Source organism: Diadema antillarum, unplaced genomic scaffold (assembly GCF_040938485.1).
Source record: "Diadema antillarum isolate AM-2024a unplaced genomic scaffold, OU_Dant_1.0 seq00000119_RagTag, whole genome shotgun sequence".
NCBI lineage: Eukaryota > Metazoa > Echinodermata > Echinoidea > Diadematoida > Diadematidae > Diadema > Diadema antillarum.
The window spans coordinates 1-20,505 of record NW_027271200.1 but is presented as its reverse complement, the minus strand read 5'-3'; the positions used below and the strand labels follow the sequence as shown (position 1 = coordinate 20,505).

Sequence of the window (20,505 nt, the reverse complement as noted above, 5' to 3'; positions counted from 1 at the left end):
CTGACATGGTTAGGTAAACAGGTGATGTACTGTAGTAAACGGTAAAAACGCAGAAATATTGTTCTTTAGATACCAACAGAAACTATGCATTTCTGGAAAGACCTGACTTTCTAAACATTTTCTGGTCCGTACAAAAAGTGGAAGCAGGTTATAATTAAACCAAATGCTATTGACAAGCACACTGGATCCTAAGGACTTGATTGTCGTTGACACATCTTTTTATGTTTGCAGACTGACATATGCTGGTGATGTGTGTGTTTGTGTGATTGATGTGTTAGTATCGCTAGTCTTGTTTCAGGGTAGTTCAACATGTAAAAAAAGTATTGTAGTGTATGGTGGAGTGAATCTGATCATCTCAAGAATGTTTTTAAAATTAGCTTTTTAGATCCATATTTTGGGTTCTCATATTTAGGAGTCCAAATGCTCAAAAATTCCTGCTCAAATTTGTGGTTTTGTTAGGGGGGGGGGGAATGCAGGAATATATTGAGTATATAAGTTGATTATTCTACAACAGCATGTACATTTTGATCTTATATTTGCCATTAGTTATTAGTGTTGAGGAAAGCATGTTACAAGTGACCAAGTCTGATATTAGAGGGAAGCAGTTTCCGTGCAACAGTCTACAGCAAATATTTGAGTGCAAGGAGCTTTTGTTGTTGCAGCTGTATACATACATTGTACATGTACATGTATGCCTGCCTGTATTGAGTTGTCATCAAGTCTCTTTGTTCTAGTCATCTTTGTGCAGTTTATCCAAATTTATGCACATTTATGTGTGCATGCGCTCAGTGGTACATGAAAGTTGCTACAGTTGTGGCTACTGGGCATCTATAATGTAGCAGATCATTACAGTGTTTGCCTTCTCTCACTTGAAGAAATCTTTTGTTGATTATTTGCCATGATTGTATAATGTTCTGGTGCATGAAATAGCAACTGTAAGTTGTGTTCACACAAGTGGTGTTTGTGTGTGCTAGATACCAGGGGAAAGAAAACAGGTTAATATCCTTGCGAGAATGACTGAGAATTATCTGAATAGCTATTTAGTGAGAACTAATTCTCTTTTGTTATGTCACCGTCACACCCACAATATTGCAGCCACAGTGTTCCTAGAGTAGTTGGTAATTTGATAAAAATAGTGAGTGAATATGTGAGCATTGCAGACTCATTTTGCTTTTCCTGATATTTTCCAATACTGCATCGAACCACTGCTCTTGGCAGTTATAAGTCAGCGATCTTTTTAAAGCAACGTTCATTATGTGAGCAGTCAAAACGAGTGTCATGAGTTATTAGGAGTTGGAGATCTTTGTGCAGAATAACACTCCGCTCATATGGACGTGGGTTGTTTTAGGTCCGAGCTGTTGCCATGGTTACAGCTTGTGCACATTAATTCCTTGAGCTGGGTAAATGGAACCGTGGCGCACAAGCAACAAAGGACGTGGGGTATTCATCGGCCAGAGACCCTTGGGCAAGTCAAAATAGACTCGATAAAAGCTCACGCGGGGGAGAGCCATCTAGACCTGTCTCCGGGATTGAGGTTTTCAGAGCCTAGATGTGGGGGTGCATATTCATGAACTCGTGCATTTGTCAAAAAATATTAGGGACCTTGTGCTTGGCCGTGCTGAATGAAAGGTTGAGGACATCAAATTTTGTTGTTCTTTTTGTGTTTTTCTTTGGTTTTGGTAGCCATCAGCGCCTGAGCACCAGCCAAGGTAAACTATTGACACTGACATAATAGGGACTTTTCGATTTGCACGTTGAGCCAGGCGTCACCCTGTTATGACGTAGTTTTTACGTACTGCGCATGCGCGAGTGTCTACCCTCGGCTCATCGCACAAATTTCGAACGCGTTAACCCCAGTTATCACCGTCCACCCAAATGGGTTGCGCCGCGCTCAACCCACCTTATCTACAGGGACGTCACACTCCTCTCGCGATAGATGAAAATCATGCGAAAGAGCACGATGACTCTCGGGAAATCCGTGCTCAGTTCACCTGTTTTCCTTTTTCTTTTGAGAGAATATTGATATTCTAATAACATGAAAGCTTATGATCTTGATACGTCACGTCACATCAGCAGCGCTGACATACAAACTACAGCCTCTGTTACCCAATTTATTTGCCCGCTTTCACTGTTTCGCACTTTGCAACTGCATACTGTAGTCCCACACATGCATTTACATGTAATGCTGTACGCAATTACATCTCGGTGCTTAGGCTGGTGCAGTGCATTTACCTTATAGTCTTACCATGCATCATGTTTTAAAATCCACAAAATCCATCCCAGAATACTCATTTGGCATCTAGTCAAAGACAAAATGAATATTACAAGTACAGAAACAAGTCACAAATTCCGCATATATGCACCCAAGGCACAGGTTGCTTCCTGCACGCGCCACGCTACGAGACGTGACGCCCGAAATCGAAATGTGTTTTAGCAGCGTCTCAATGTACAGACATGATGCCTTGACGTACGGTTGCACTCGGCGGCACGTCCTTCTCGTTCACCCAATCGAAAACTCCCTAATGGTGACTTTTGTGCTCAGTAAATAGGTACCAAGGTATAAGCCACTTTTTTATGGGGGAAGTCATAAATTTGAATGAGGCATAAAGTATCCTGTGTGCCGCCTGGTTCCTCTGATGTCACATCAATTCAAAGTACGAAAGCAAACTTGGTTATATATAGTCATAGGAAGCCATGATATGTGTTTGCATTACTCCAATGTGCATATTAGTTTACCCTTTGTACAAGATTTGCTCAAGAGATGTCACAGGCTTGAGGTGATGTCCATTTAACACACTGCACCAGTAATCAGTAGGGGAAAAGTAGACACTTTGACCAATCTAACCAGAGTCTGTCAAAATGTCTGAGCAGATTGAGGTACAACATTGTATGTTAACAAAATGAAAGTAAGGGAAGAGGAAAATTTGTAGAGAATGCACAGAAATATGAGTGTTACAGTGAAGTAATGTCGGTGTATGCTTTTTTAGACCATGGAGCTACACACATATATACAGGAGCAGTGTCAAATATGAGTGTTACAGTGAAATAAAGTCGGTGTATGCTTTTGTAGACCATGGAGCTAAAATACAGGAGCAGTGTCTACATGTAGGTGCGTTCAAGAGGTACAGTAACAGCCAACGTAAATCTAGGGTATCGCTTAGGAGCCATTTTGTTCATATCGCATGACAGGGCTGGTACATTTCGTAATTCAAGATTTCCTGGCTCTTGATCAGATGATTGCATTTAGAACTCTTTACAGGAAAGAAAAGTGGAAGTAAATTGAATTACTAACCAGTGTAGAAAATACTAGCATACATGTGTTTATTCAGTTTGTCTGTGACTCATGCGTTTTCTTTGTTATACATGTAGATCTATGCACCTCAATATTGCCTTGCTGGTGACTACATTGTACATCACTACAAGGTGGTGTGTTAGGACAAAGGTAATGCTACCCGACTAATTGGTCACTCTGATAGTTCAAATGATCTCTGAGTCATGCTTGGAATGTCGAACTTCATGGATCGCTTTCGTGTTGATTAAAGGTCCTCCTACTCAGATCTGGCCATTAGAGTGTGGGGTGTGTGTTGTGTGCAATTAGGGGGACTAAAGTAAGCAAGCCGAAACCTAGCTGTCAGTGTGGTTGGTGGGGCATTAATATGCCTTAATCCTCCCAAGTTGAGATATACATTGCCATCTTCTGCAGGCAGTAGTGCACTTGACCTCAGAAGACTCAGGATTTATGTATTATGTGACACTTAAGTATACTGTTCCCCCCCCCCCCCCCCCACCTTTGTGTCTGTCCGGAATTGTACAGTTACTACTGTATGAAAAAGATTAAAAATCATAGTACACCGCCGTGTCAAATGATTTTAAATCATTCCGTGTTTTACACTGCCCAAACTGTTGAAATTCAAGATGATATGCCAGATTGTTCCACTATTTTTATGGGATGGGGAGACATGAAATAGTGTGTATCCAGTTCTGCCTGTAGCATGTTTTGAGTGTAAGCCAGTATCACCTTCTTGGTACAATAGCTACAATGTAAGCTGCAGGTAGCCAAATTTAAAAAAAATTACTAGCATGCGTTGTCTATCCAAGTTGGTCATATTTCCTTTATGAATAAATGAAGTTTGTACTCTTTCAGATTTGAATGCAATTTTGTCTGATCAAGTTGAGTGTTGCAGCGACTGAGTTTCTGAACTTATACAAAGCTTAAAGTAATCTTTCGCTCCTCCATGTACAGTGTATATTTTGATATTGTTGAGATTTAGTGCAGAAGTTATACAGGCTCTGTTTGTAATGGATTTATTCATCTGTTTGGTAATTTTAAATGTTCTGTCAAATGTGAAAGGTAAAAAAAGAGAGCAAAGTCATGAAGCTGATGTGTTAGAGCTTTATAGGACATGAAAAAACCCAGCAGAAGTTCTTCCCCCTCCCCCTTGTTCTAGCATGGGCAACTAACTTAGATCAAAGTTGAACACTTCGGAAGTCTAATGGGCAGGTTGATAAAAATCTTGGATTTTAAGAGCTAATTGCTCCAAAATGAAATCCTGTTACTTGATTGATTCATAGATTCTTGATGATTCATTACCTAAAGATTATATAGGGCAAGAAATCGATTTATTTCTTTTTGACCACATAATTGGACTAAACCAAATGCCACTTTCTCTTGTAATGCGTGCGTCCCCATCATTCCATGTTAGGTTTGAGCAATGAGAGAAGTGAGTTTCTGGTTTATCCATCAAGGTGACTCATTAAGCATAAATAATCAAACAGGGGAAGAGGAATAAGAATATTGTATGTACTTGATTTTTTTTTAAATATTAGATCATTTATTTGTCACTGATGGGATTTAATTCCCATCCCTTCAGTAATCTCACATGTAACCATCTTGTAGTCTCATATCCTTGGCCCTTAGCTCATCCTCCTGCCTGGGCGGCCTCTTGTTTGCTTCAAACAATTTGCAGGATGCTCCCGTTGTATTGCTGGCAGCAATACAGAGAACGGGTACTGTGTCACTTAATTCTCCTGGCCTATTTGAGAGAGAGATAGAAAAAAGAGATTGAGAGAAAGAGATAGAGGGGAGATAGATGCATCCTCTAGAATCTTCAACCTTAGGAGGATGCACTGTCAGGGTGCCGAGTCACATAGTATGGAGAGAATGTCAAGATCATGATTTGAGAGGAATGCAAAATGACGCTAATAATGTGCCGCATAACTGTGCATAAAGCAAACTTTTACGTAGTGAAATCCTCAGTCTTGACATTTAAAAGGAGAGCATAGTACCTAATACAACTTTGGTCATTTTACAAGTTGTGTTGTAATGGTCATTTGGTGCACACTCATGCATTTGGAATATTAAAAAAAAAAGACTTGTAGGCACATATGTCTATGAAAAATGTGCTCAGTGCTTCTTTCTATTGATGTTTGGGTTGCATCATTGACATCTAGTAATATAGTAAATCTGTATGATTTTAATTCTCTGAGCTGTACTAGTGTTAAAATTCATAATCACATCACGCTTTCTTGACTCATTTACTCTGTTTGGTGAGTTTTGATAAAAAAAACCTTGAAACAACTGCACACCATCTCAAGTACGTGGCATACTGGTAGTCTCAGTTGGGATTTATCTGGAGAGAAAGGAGATAGAGACAGCTCATCCTTCCCCTCCCCTCTGGTGAGCATGAGTATCTCTTGCCAAATTGCTCCCCCCAAAAAGACCCATCTAATTGTAGCAGGTTCAATAATACTGCTGGGAGGTATCGTACCATGTGATTGTGATGGTATTCTGTTCCACAGGGCTTTTGTATTTAAATCCCACCAATCATGGAGTACCAGTAAATCTCGGCATTTTGTCTGCCTTGGATGTTATTTTATAGCCCTGTGGATCATTGCACTAAGTGCACATGCTCTGCCAAACAAAGTATTGATCTTGAGCTAGCAGTGGCACTGGAATCTCTTTTCCACTAATGAAGGCATGCGTCTTTGTAGCTTGTATCTGCATGTGTATGTGCACTTTGTTTTTCATAATGATATAGTGAATTAATGTCTTCTTTTTTTTCTAAGTAATTAGATGTTGAATTATGTTTCTCTTGTAGGGGACAGATCCTGAAAAAAACTACCATGTTTTGTCAGTGATGTGTTAATCTTATGTGCCACTTCGAGATGCTAAAGTTGTACAAAGATTGAATTGTCTGATTTCGTGCACGAAATTGATAATTCATGCATACGGGTAGTTGTTTCAACCTGATATTTAGTGATGTTTTTTGAAGAAATGGTTGGAGGTTATAAATGACAGGTAAAAAGCAAAACACAAGCAGAATGAGAAAACATTGAATTGCCTTGAATTACCTTGAAGGCCACACCTCGCTATTACGGTCAGTCACAGTAGTACATTTCTGCAGGTAATGTGGTGGGGGGGGGGGGGGCTGGGAGTGTTAAGGGGGTCCCATAGGACCCATTTAAATCTGTTAGAATCTGTTATGACACCAAAAGTATTAAAAAAAAAAGAAGTCTTGTCTTACAAAAAGTTAAAGGGGATTACATTGCAAGATTGGAAGAAAGGGGTTTCCTTTTGTTTTGATTGTGATACATTAGCAGTATGTGACTGAAAGAGAAAAAAAGAGAAGCGTACAGTTGTGTGTGTATGCGTGTGTTTGTGTGTGTCTGTGTTGCATGTGGGGGAACAAGGATATTTTTGGGAGAGGGCATATTATTGTAAGGACAGCCTCATCTGTGTGTGTTTGTTGTTTGAAGTAGCGTTCCTCCTCCCGGCTGTAACTTGTGAGGTAGGGTGAACTGAGGTGAGCTTCGTTTTCACCGACTTCCCGCTGAGTTCATTCCAGAGAGGTTCCTGAACCGCTGGAATGGATTTAGCCAGCCTGATGTTATTAGTGTGCCTTTCTTTCTGCCGCTGGGCCCTTGCTGTGCAGTGTAAGGACACCACAGAATGTACACAAGTGTATGGGCCCATATACTCGGATTGATGTCTTTGCTTTTGCACACTAACTTTAAATATTCTTTCATTTTTTGATTAAGTTTTAATGAAAGGGTTGGAAATGGACCTAACTTTAATTCAATACCGGTACTCATTTTATGATAGGAGACATGCGAGCTTTGTCGTAGCTGTTGGGGTGATTAATTGACTGTATTAAGACTGTGATTGCAATTTTATATGTTTACCCTGGTACATGTATTTGTTATAGCTTACAGAAAGTGCATGGGATGCACATTTCCAAAAGATCGATATAAATGGAGATTTCATTTGCTCAAATTCAATCACAGAAATATTGACATACCCAGTTTACATGTATACCAGGAAAACATGCTACCGGTATATGGCGATCTATTGTAGGTGTTGTTATGCTGGACATCATATTACTTACACATGTATGTGAATGTACTTCAAGCAGAGCTACTGAATTAAACTTTACTCAGGAGTGTTAATAATTTCTTTCAGCCACACCAAGAAGTGTTGTATTTCCTTCATATTGTTTTCCTTCCCCATTTTCCTTTCTGCTTTTTTACCCCCGCCTCCCTTCCCCAGTAAAGTGGACCATATACTAGCAATATATATATATATTTTTTTTTTCTTCTTCTTCTTCTTCTTCTTCTTCTTCTTCTTCTTCTTCTTTTTTTTTTTTTTGGGGGGGGGGGGAGAGTCATTTCTTTTTTTTTTTTAATATCCCAACCAGCAGCAGCACAGCACCACACTGTCCAGGCTCCTTTTCACCCTAGCACAACATATTGGGACACAGCAGTTTTACTTTCAAGCCCCATTAATAAGCCAGGACTGCCTCACCTGGTAACAATCTGCCACCAGCCCCTAGCGAGTATTTGCCAATTATATGGAGCTGCAGCTAACTTGGGTTCAGCGGGTGGTGGTCTGTGTGAGCAGTCCGTTGACCAATTATTTGCCTCATCTGAACAGTCAAAGTAAAGTGAAACAGTTCATATGATGGCTTTTGAATAATATACCATGTCTAATCTACAATTGTACCTCCAGATATATATGCTCATGCATTGCAAGTTTCATGCAACCAACCCCCTACAATGTACAATGTAGCTTAAAAAAAAAAAAAGACTCACTACATTGTTATTCTGTTATTACATATCCTTTCATGCCTGTATGGATAGTAGATTACAAGGCTTTGTGTACAGTGATAATCTCCATTTATCAAAGATGAAAGGAACATTTGGCTAATTCCAGGCAAATGCTGTCATAGACACAATGGTTGCTATTTGTTCACCTAATATCGATTTTTTTTTTGTCTCTCTTTTGATTCAATGAGTGTGTGCACAACATGGTGCAATTTGCACTCTATGTGCATTGGGATTCCAGTAAAATGCAGTAGCAGGCACACTGATACACAATTCGTTTCAATGAAAGAATCTGTCAGCTGTAAAGTTCACCAGTTCATTTAGCATTTTAGTAACTTGAAGATTATTGATGCAGAGGAGGTAGTCATACACACTAGGTATAGTTTGGAAGAGTGAGCAGTAAAATTTCCACTGTGATGTCTTTCCGCTATTCTCATACAATTGTAGTTTTCCTCCGATCCCACTGTATTAGATCTACATGAGTCTGCAATTTTCCAGTAATGGCCTGTTTTTATGAAACTCTGTTATTTCTGCATAATGTTAGTCCCTGTTAAACTGAGAGCAGTACACATGCTTTTCTGTATATTTTATTATATTTTTATGTGATATTTTGCCTTGCCAGATATTACACAGTGCCGTCATTTTGTTGTAGCCTTTTAATTACAGAAAGATTTGCAATATGCCTATTGTAAAGAATTACTTGAACTTGTTTGAAAATTGTGCCGCATTAATCCAAAACATTGATGTGGACTTTGCCTTTGATTCTATTCCAACCTATTCTGAGTTTGTAAATGGATGTTAATATTATAGCCAATGTCAACAGAATAGGTCTCTCTTATTTGTTAAATCTTTATCTTTCATGATTTTCCCCCCATGACACTGCAGTAGTTCGAGGGGCGCCAAGACGTTCCGACCCAAGAAGCACATTCCAGATGGCATACACCAGTACGAGCTGATGAAACATGCAGAAGCCACGTTGGGGAGCGGTAACCTACGGCAGGCCGTGGTTTTACCCGACGGCGAGGACCCCAACGAATGGGTGGCAGTCAATAGTGAGTATCAGCAGGTGGAAATGCAAAATCCAGATGCCATCACTAATTGTTTCAAAAAACGTCAGAAAGCAAGAAGTAGCTTCTGACAAGATCCACCTGATGCAACTGCTTCATCATGCATGTATGATGTTATAAACTCTTTGACATGTAGTTGATGGGAACTGCCATTTGCAAGCACTACCAGTTTGAACAGAAATCAACTTATCAAACTTGAAGAAACCGGTTTGAATGTCTGCATAATAATAGCTTAAGTTTTTATCAAGTGCATTTCAGACTTGGAAAAGAAATTTACTCACATTAAAAAAAAAAGAAGATTATTTATAGCATGATACTAAATATACCAATAAAAACCATAATATAAATTACAATATATATATATATATATATGTATGTATATATATGCATGTGTACCTACAATAATTATTTTAAGCACACAACAGCTCAAAGTTGTCAGTAAATGTAACATTTATGTGAATGAATTTAAATTTAGTTAAAACATATGCAACTTTATACAGATGAATTCTACATGTGCGAGTGTCTGAATGAGGGAGGGGGCTAAGTTAATAGGTAGGACTTCAGAATTATTACATCAGTAGGAAGGCAACACAAAATTTGTTTTACTTTGAATTTCAAGCATTTATACGCATGTAGTTCATGTCAGGGTTTTTTTCCACACTTGACTTTGAGTCTGTAGAATTCCATTTTAACACCTAAGCTTTCATAATTGAAAGAAAAAAAAAACTGAACTAATTTCAGCTTTTAAAAAAAGATCTAAAAAAATAGAAAGAAGGAAAGATTCAACAAAATATGGACAGCGAGCCTTAGTGGGAAAGTAAAAGTAAGATTGGAAGGTTCACTGTGTAGTGTGGTAGGCGGGACAAGATATGTAGGAGGTGGAAATTGTAGCAATCATGGCATGTCTTAATTTCATACTCAAATTTCTAGATGGCTAATAGACTTCCTGGTTGTGTTCAGCCATACATAATATGTTTGTGGTCAGCTTATTTTGCGTGAATCATTAATGTGCCTGCTTGTTGAATTCTACAGCTTTCCCACACTCTGTTTGCTCACCTTTGCTGCAGATACTGCATAGACGAGTGAATCGGGATAATCAGAGAGAGATGAAATTGCACAATGAGGTTTTGTTTTGTTTTGTTTTTTTAATGTCATAAGCAGCGTATCTGATTTATGTGAAGCTTCTTTCAAGCTCTGTTCATGGTCTAAGCGTGGACAAATGATGCACACCTCAGTTTCCGGTGGGCAGGTAAAGGATGTATCATTAACCTGAGGAAGCTGGCGGCCACACGACAGAAATGAGGAGGAAAAAAATATTGCCTCTTTGCTTGGAGAAGATTGACGTCATGTGTGTGTTATGGGAACGGGACTCAAATGTTTTTCTGTAAACACAATGTGATTGGTTGCGCAGGTGATGAGGATAAATAAATGGACACCCCAGTGACTCCGCCTCATATCAGAAGGAACATGCATGATTTATTTCAGTCATGATATTATCATTCATTCATCACTCATGTTTTATTGAACTGTCCCTCGAATGATTGCATAGCTCTCGCATTTACCCCCACAGGATCATCCGTTCTGAAATTCCATTATTATTGAACATGTGGTATTGCCTGAGGCCTTGCTAGGGCTAACAAGCCTCGATTGTCTTGAGCACACTGTGGGGATAGTAAGACTTGTGTAGCAAAAGAATCACCGGTAGGAGACATACACAAAAGATATATTTGTGTGCAAGGATAAACTTAGGAAAGATCTGAATGTCACACACATTGAGTAAAGAGATACAAGTTTATGCTGTGGAAACACCGATGCTTGTCTGTGCTTGGCTGTGAAAACTCCATTTTAGCTCTTGACACTACATTGAAAATTGGAAAAGCTCTCGGAGAGTGCAGACCTCTGCCAAGCAGCACATTTCCATCCATACACGTGCACATATAATGCTAAAAATGGCTCTATTTGAAGAATATAAAGAATCCTTCCAAAAAAAAAAAAGATTTTCAAAAACTTTCCTGGATCCAAAGGGTGATTGGGATCACTGCCAAAATTTATTCATCTGGTCCTTGTTCTATTTTCAAGTTTTCCCAAAAGTGTCATCCGAAGCCATTTTTTACTTTTTCAGATATTTTGCAAACAGATAAATAAACAGACATACAGTGTACAGACTGATAAGTAGACCAATGCTGTAAAAAAAAAAAAACATATACCTGCTTGACAGAGGTAACTTTTAAACCTTTATTTATTTTCTTTTATTGAAATATCTTTATTCAGAATAGCTCGATCAGCATGCTGATTTATATCAAGGTCCTGATAAATTTGAGGATTTATTACATGATGCATTATTGGGCACTATTGGGCACAACTGCACACCAAGATATGCCATCTCAGTCATAAGATATGATGTGATTAGGCTTGCTCAAACCAAGCAGTGGTCTGTTTTACAGGTCCATCCCCCCACCCGTTTACATGGATTCCAATCTTAACAACTGCAGTTGGCATCAGAATAATCCTGTCAAACTAAATACAAGACATTTAGAAAAGGAGACCGAATTAACCAGTTGAGGACAGACTGATTTTGCTACAACACACATTTCCCATAGACTCTTGCCTGGTATACTCGAGACTCGTCGTCAATGGGTTAAAAGAAACAATACACCCACTGAGATACAACTACCTCATGTTCAGCTGTGTGACCCTTACATCAATAAATCAGTTGGCGTCTCTCTTTCAGTTACATACAATGTGTAGAGTCTCCAAGTTGTAGTTACAAGTGTTTGACAAGTCAAGTTCATCACGTATGTATCACATTACCACACTGAATGCACAGAAATGCCTATGATCACATATATAAGTCATCTATACAGGATGTAATCAGCTAGTTGCACTTTTCAAACACCCCCTTCACCCCTAAAACCTGTACATGGATATAAAGATCCTGAGCCAACCCAATTAAGCCTGAAATCTGATCTGTATCGCACTGTTCTTTGTTGATGGTGTGTATGACTTACAGGTATAATCAGAGATCAAAGTATACAAACAGATCTTTGTTGCATGGGTTCTATGAGTCATCTGTCTACTTTTAAAAATGTACCTTTGTGTTGTCACCAGAAGTAGACTGTATTTTCAGGTGAGATTTTACAAGATTCTTGGAAAAGTTTTTTTTTTTCTTCTTAAAATCATCTTAATAGCTCTCAGCAAAGCTGGTCTTTTACTTTCTCGCTTTCAAATACAGTAAGACCTGATTAACCACTAGGTTGAGCTCCATAGTGGTCACAAATGCACGCACAGTGTACTATAATCCGACCCACCGACTTACCCCCGATTGAGACCACTGTACCTGTGGTCAAACAAAATTTTAGCTCTTTTCTCAACTCTATTGTTGACTTGCTACCCCATCAAACATCTTTTAGTTGCCTTTTCTGTGGTTTCAACAGACCTTTAGAAGTTAACTTAAGTCAGCTGAGGATGCCGAATGATTGGAAAACAACAATCAGTGGCCATTGTAGCATTCAAATTGATAGTAGAGGTGAGAACTAGATGGAAATACCCTTATCCATTGTGTAACTTGTCCAAAATAAAACAAGAATAGTTTATACTTAAAGATAATGTGTGATCTCTGACATACATTGTATGTGCAGTACATGTACACTTGTAAGTGCCAAAGAGTAAAGTGTATCATACTGAAAATGATTTTGAAGTAAAAAGAATTGGGGAGACAATTCACAGTTAGGAATGGCAGAAGACAAAAAAACACACACAGACAAAATAGACTGAACAAGGGCGTGAGTCAAGCCAACGTAAAGCACACCCACGATGACTCATTCGTTCATTTTAATGGTGGCAAAATACTACCTCTAGTCTAAAACAATCGCGCTTGGAATGTGTGACGTAAACACCAAGAATTTCTTCACAATTGTGTTGATTGGTATTTGATTTGCTCTCTCTCTCTCTCTCTCTCTCTAGCTCTCTGTCTCTCTTATTGTTTCCCCTTAACAAGTTTGTTGATAACCGCTAGAAATAAAGAGGCTTTTATATTGATGGAGCCGTTGCTCTTTTATTTTGCCAGCGTGGGGCAAACGAACCGGAGGCTGCCATTTTTCTTCTATTTCTGAGTGTAAACTTCTTTATGCACTTGGCTCATCATAAGAATGCTAAATCATTTTAAGGAGGCGACAGAAACCCACTATATAACAGCTCTCGGCTGATGTTACATCAGATGTAATAAAGAGGAGAGATAGTGTGATGATGATCTGAGAATTGAATCAATTTGATATAAAGGTCAACAATATGAACTTGGTGTATAGGACACTAAAAGTGCACCATTCAAAGTATGCTTGTTTGAATAGTCCTGTGCTACGTTGACACATTACTCTGAATGACAATAGACAATAAGCCATTCAGAATTAAAATGATGAAAGAAAAAAATTGAATAAATGGGAAGTCATTGTAATGAAATAGTAACTGCAATCAAGTAGTGCCTAAGCAGCAGTCACAGTTACAGGAATCCAGTTTGAAGACAACATTCAAGTTTTCAGTCTGTTTGGATAACTGTTACAAAAGAAGTTATAACATCTTGTTTCTTGAACATTGTTATGCGTACCATGTACATTTGTATATATACACAACTCTTCTCTAGTTGCTCCTGTAATCTTTACAAATAGAAAGCAGTGTGAAGGGAAGGGAGGAAGACAGGACACGATTATAATTTTGACGACATTTTCGTCTCTCTGCACCGAATGCCCCTTTGTGGAATTCATGTTCTGCAGGATTCATGTTCTTGCTCCAGCAGAATTACTGCTTGAAAAAGTTGGGGGACATCACCAACACCAATTCATTTGCAGTGAGGGGCAGATGGCGTCAGATCAGGCCGTGATTTGAGCGAGGAGTGACGAACGGGAAGTCACATGACGACACCTGTCTCATGAAATGGTTACCTACAACGTATTCCACTCTTACCAGAGTTCGACTGGTTCCCCCTCTACCTTCAGTAGCGTTGTGGGTCTCAAAAAATCTTGTCAGTGTCTGAAGGAAAATGTTATTGTTGAGAATGCAATACATTTTGTTTTGTTTGGATTGTTATTTGCCTTTGGTAGTCTTTCCTATTTATTTCATGCTTGGCCAAGCATCAAGTTATCATTTTTACTCCAGCACTGTCCTTTTGTACTCATAACTTAGCTGTAATGAGATAAAAAGTGGGTGACTTGCTCTGCTGAAGTGTATCAGGATTGCCACTGATGAACAAAACAAATTTTACACCTACATGTACCCCACTATCCCCATACCATAGCAGAGAGGAGAGAAAACATTGATGTACTAGAACTTTGTATAAAATGTGTACCATGATTCATGAACCATGCATCCTGTCATTTGTTATGAACTTTTGTTTTTGTAATGAAAAAAGATAATGTATTCAATTTCAGAGGAAAGGAATACATTGAATTATCAACCTACATGTCAACAAATTAATGGAGCTGCAGACATTCTATAGTTGTGATACAGGCTCAGATTTTATACAGTTGACAGGGTTGCTGTAAAATATTCATGTACATACAATTGTAGGACAAAATTCTACTTGTGAATCTATCACTGCAAATTTCACAGACATCTCTAACGTGGCTTTCCACGTTTTATGTGTGAGCATGTGCTGGTAAGATGGACTGGGCAGCAGAATCCTGCATTATTGGTAAGACAATCCCAGCTTGGGTATTGATCCAATGTCTCGCTTGTCTGCACCGAAGGGAGCCGTGTTTGCACTCGCTGGATGGAAGCCGCAGCCCGATTTGATCGACAAACACAGCTCGTCCGTGCGGAGTGAAAGGCTCTCCGTGAATATCCAGATCACACATAAAAAGAAAGAAATGCTGAGGATGTGATGATGTCAATATATAGTGGCGAATTCCCAAGGGTGGAGCTAATAGGCGGCCATCTACGATTCTCTCTCCCCTTTCAATACCTGCCTCTAGTATTTCCTTCTTTTGCCTGATCAGAGCGAGAAGATACTTCTCGGGGACGAAATGAATTTATGGACTGGACTTTCCTCTCTTGGGGGAGACATGCGATCAGACTGACATTTTACAAATAGCATTATGGGATGTGTGCCCAAGGTAGCATATGGTGCAGGATGAACTTATTTTACTGAGCACACTTTCTATGTTCCCCTGGTTGTCAAATTAATACATTTTGCCATTTAAGGAGGGACGATGGAATGCAGAACCATCAGGAGGAGTTAGATAGTGATGGAATGTGCTTGTAACAATCACATTCTCTGTTTGTTGTTTATCATTTTGTCTGTAAGAAAATGTATCTTTGGTGGCAATGTAGTGCTCGTGGTATATCCACTCCAGAGCGCTAATGATCTTAAAGTTGCATCTCACTTTCTGTCATGTCCTTTTCTTCTACCACCACCCCTTCTAATGCTGCTCCTCCTGTACTGTTGGTTTACCTTCTCTTCCTCTTCCTCTTTCGGCCACTCCGACTCCGTCGTGCTCACTTTCTTCAATTCTCATATGCTCACCATGTATCATCCAAACGATCATTTTGTGGCATTGGCTCTGTCAGTATTAACTCTTATATCAATCTTTACCATGCAGAGCTACCAAGTCTCACGCATTCTGCGTGAGACTCAAGCATTTAGGGGCCATCTCACGATCTCACGCATGGCACCCATTTTTCTCATGCATCGGGCGAAGTGTGCAACTTGGGCGTATAATAATGTGCATAGCTCAAAAAATTAAAGTGATAGTTGCAAATGAAGGTATATTTCCCTTTTGTCTTACAAAATAAGTAAAAAATAGTCACTTAAGTACAATATGCACCTGATTGCACCATTAAAGAGCTAAAGATTGAAAAAGCTCCCTACCATGGGAGGCCACAGGGGGGTAAAAACCCTCCCACACCCTCACACATTTGCATGCCGAGATGCCGAGTCATGAAAATCTCACTCGTAATTTTTTTTTTTGAACTTGGCATCCCTGTACCATGTACATAGTATACAACAGCTAGGACCTACATACTGTCTACGGTCAGTTTGCTAACTTCTACTGTGGCGCATTAATCTTATGGAATTACTCGGTTTGTTTCAGCCACAGGCTTTTGTAAACATTCTGTGTTAACAGAGATGATGGCATGACATCATATCTGTTGACCCCAAATCATTTTGAAAGAAATTTTTACAATATAAAGACTGAGAATCACATTTTCATTTAAGACATCACTCTTCATTAGTAAAGAAAAAACATTGTTGCAAAAAAAGAAAGAAAGAAGGGAAAAGTGTAAATAAAAATAATCCGTTCTACTTTTCCAAAAGATCTCGCCCTTGTGACATCCATGCCTTTACCACTTTCATCTCCATGTCTAGCTCATGTTTGTCTCAATCCAGCAGAAGAATGCTCGGCATGTGACGCATGAGGACGCCTGTGTAGATTGCATAGGATTGCTGGCACTTGCTGCTCTCATCTCGCTTACCATCAAGTGGTACTTGTAGTCTTGTGTCCAAGCTGCAGGAATTATGGCCGAGATGACTTGGCTCGAAAATCACATGAAAGATTGCGTCTGTTGTTGTTATTGCCTTGACCCGTCCATTCAATATCCATCCGTCTTGACGAGGTTTGAGGGAGAAAGGAGCTATTGAGGGGGACTGAGCAGTGACTGCTGTAAGAGGAGAGATAGTTTATATATAGTGTGATTGACAGCCAGCTGATTGTGAAGGACTTGATTATTTTGTGTGTTTTTTGTTGGTCTATTGTCTTTAATTACTCTGTCCTTGCAAGAATTAGACTTCTTCTTGAAAACACTGAATGTAAAGGCTTTGTTGAATTTTGTATCAAGTGGTAAGGCAATTTTCATCTTGCATGGTGAAGGTTTATGAGGTGTTTTTACTCTTTACTAGCAAAATTGAGTGACTTTATTGATATTCGTGTATGATCCATATTAACATGAAAGGGAAAAGAGTATGGCTCAAAAATGTGACATACACTTTCGAAATCAATCGATTACAAATCATTGCGGATTGAATATTTGTATGTATATCCATGATCAGTATTCAAGGCAGTTTGCTAGCATGTGTACTCCTAAATCACTGTGTCAGTGCCATTAGTGAGATATATTTTGAAGAGAGAGAGCAAGATATTGAAAGAGAGGAAGAGAATGATGGATTGACATTTCATGCTTTTAACGTGGTTGGTGCCAGAGGCATTCTGTGTGTAATTCCCTGCTTGGGACTTATGAAGGTGAAAAAACTTGATAATGATGCAGGGTCCTTCCCCTCTGTTGGCCCCTATTCAGTCCAGACATGATGTTTACATTCTGAAGTGAGCTATGGCTCAAACTGTTCAGATCCTGTTGGGTTGAATTCAAAGTCGGTCAGTAAATCACTCCATCCTTGTCAAGTCCCCAGTTGTATGGCATTGTTAGAAGTTCAGATGAGAGTTGACAATTAAAGAGGTGTCTATAGCATTTCTTGTATGTTTGTGTGTGTGTGAGAGAGAGATTGAGCATTCAGGTTTCTGCCACTTTATAGAAATCTGATGCCAAATATGTATACATGTCTTAGAGCCATGGGTTAATTTGCATTGACCTTTGAGACAGCATAATAGTATCACAGAGGCACTGATAGAAGCCGAGAGTAGACGTATTATTACATACAGGACACTAACCTTATAATGTCTTTTGTTGCAGGTGTTAGAGAGCCCAAATCTCACTCATTTACGAGTCAATATCGACAGGTCACAATAAATGATGTCATTTTTTTCCTCCAATAATTCTCCATGTGTAGGAGAGTTACAAGAACAAGTAATGAGAAAGTGAATATATTTAACTCAAACATGCCCCAGAAGTTGGAATCTCAGGGTGAAATGTTGGGATCATGTATAGTTGAGCTTCAGCAGGTACATGTAATTTTTATTATATAATATATATATATATTTTCGTTTAGGTGAACTACTGCAGTGGAGTCTACTATTTATTGTTGTTGTGTAGTATAGGGATGAAGCATTAAGATACACACGCATAATGGCCAAATCCTACAGACTATCTCTTAAAACCATATTGAGTACATTCTCCTTAAAAATAGATTCACATTCTTTACCATCCATCTTCACAGACTACTTGGGTGGTGGTTGTTGCAATATCTTCCTGAGATGTGAAAGTATGCTCCGAATATTAGACCGGTGTGTATGCAGCACCAACCTTTGGATGGCAGTGATGGTGTTGTGGGTTTAGCTGTGTCCTCATTGATGGGCCATGTGTCTGCCCTCATAAATCATTCACTGGGTCATCAGCAGCTGCTCCCAGTGGCTGCCTGCAATCTTGCCCCCGGAGGAAGAATCCTCCCAAGGCTCAGTATGTGCACAGTTGTCGCTGGTAACAGCTACCACCAAGCTCAGGGAAAAAATAATCTGAAGTCAAAGGTCCCCCATAAACTTTGATGTAAAGTTCCCCTAGCACCGGTATGTCTGTCTCGATGTCTTTTTTTAGATATTACAAGAGAATGAGAACTTACGATTCATCACTTTGCTCTTGTTGCCCCCCCCCCCCAAAGCAAGGCGTTAAAGCTCGCTGCAAGAGCTGCAAGATCTTGCTGTTACCAATGCTGCACTTGGGGTTTAGATGCCCGAATCACCATTTACCTGCATCATCATTTGTGCATGAATGCAAAAAGCGAGCAGTGATACATCAGTTGATGTACAGTCCTCAACAATAGGACATCACATGAATAAATTCAGAAATACTGTAAAATCAGAAATTTTCACATGCATTTTAGTTTTGCAAATTTTGTGAGAGCCAAGATTCATGTAAGTAAAATGCATGCAAAAGCTCTTATCCTGCACAATAATGTGTTGGATGCCAGTGACAATTGGCGAAAATGTCATGCCACGGAAAAGTCCATTGGCTCCCCATTCGCGAAAATTCAATGACTGTGAATATTTCTTGCTTTACAGTAAGTCCCTCAGATATTCTCTGCCTCCGATGGTAAACCATTGTGACATTCTTCTAAGATTAGACTTGCATGTAGAAAAAAAGAACACCTAGTCATTTAAAAAAAAAAAGCAGAGGGGCAGAATGCACCTGCTTTAATCTCTTGTCCTTTAAATGTGTACATAATATTCATCTGTCTGCTTTCTCTCTATCTCACCTTGCAGCTGTGGATTTCTTCAACCAGATCAACATGCTGTACGGTACCATCACAGAGTTCTGCACAACGGAAAAGTGTCACGTCATGTCAGCAGGGCCCAAGTGAGTTTTAATCAGTGCAACCTGGGGGGCATTTCATGAAACATTTTGTCCGACAAAGTTGTCCGACAAATTTGCTCTCAGCCAATCAAATGAAAGGATTTCAGTAGCTTGTAACAGTTTGTATAAAAATATTTGACCAAAACGCTTCATGAAATGCCCCCCAGATGCCTTTCACTGAACTTCAGTCTCCAGATCTACTCTTTCTGTGATCTATTGGTACCCCTTTTGAAACTTTTGAAACATTTCTTCTGAAAATTTTTGCTTTTTTCTTCATTTGTTTTTGTTTTTTGCACACCCATGTAGTGCTCATTCAATCTTAGCAATGCTTTAGATGGTTCCATATTTTGCAGCCCCTTTGAGATTATGTGAAATTTATTTTGTGATTGACACCTGGCACCAAGGTAACATGTGAAAGTTAAGAAAAAGTGTCTCGTTTTTGCTGCGGAGATATATTAAGAAAATGGTGTTCTCATCTTCTGTTATCTCCTTTGAGCGCATGATAATTCTGTTCGACTTTTCTTTAATAAAAACATATCGATCGCTTTGATAGATCTTCTCTTGCAGTATTCAATATATTCGATGCTAAAGATACATGTTTATCGTTGAAACCTCTTCCTTCCCTCCACCGTCTACTGTTCGTTAGACACACAGTGCACATGTGTTACTCCATTACAATTAGTGTTGTCTTTCTGTCTTCTTCATCAAGTCTTATAGAATTAATTAGCATAATGATTGGTCAGAAAATCATGTAGTGACCTACAGTAATGATATACCAAAAGTTAGGTTCAAGTAAACTCTAAGCTATCAGTTTGTTTTGTAAACACATCACATTGTTAGATTTGATAACGCCGTGACTTTTGCATTGGAAGAATGGGAAAATGAAATGCATAAATCTCTAATTTTGTGACAGGCAGGAACAGGTAATGCAACCTGTGTGTATCAGTGATATGTTGTGACCCCCAGAGTCCCTTGGAATCCACATCCCTGGATAGCATGGGCAGTGCCGAGAGATGAGCAACATAAACTATGATTAATGCATTTCCTGGCTTGGCTTTAGGGGGGGGGGGGGGGGGAAGGATTTAGTTTACATGGTAGGGATTGTGTG

General features: G+C 39.2%; 1 protein-coding gene across 1 annotated transcript in view; it reads left to right on the top strand.

Moving 5' to 3' along the window:
* The window catches only part of LOC139727083 (MOB kinase activator 1A-like), a 36,749-nt gene extending 17,305 nt beyond the window's left edge, over positions 1-19,444 (top strand). Inside the window, exons 2-3 of the mRNA XM_071638064.1 lie at positions 8,986-9,152; positions 19,307-19,444. Of these exons, the coding sequence (XP_071494165.1) occupies positions 8,986-9,152; positions 19,307-19,404 (265 nt within the window). The 3' untranslated portion in view covers positions 19,405-19,444. The remainder of the gene's footprint in view (positions 1-8,985; positions 9,153-19,306) is intronic.
* Positions 19,445-20,505: the final 1,061 nt, after the last annotated feature.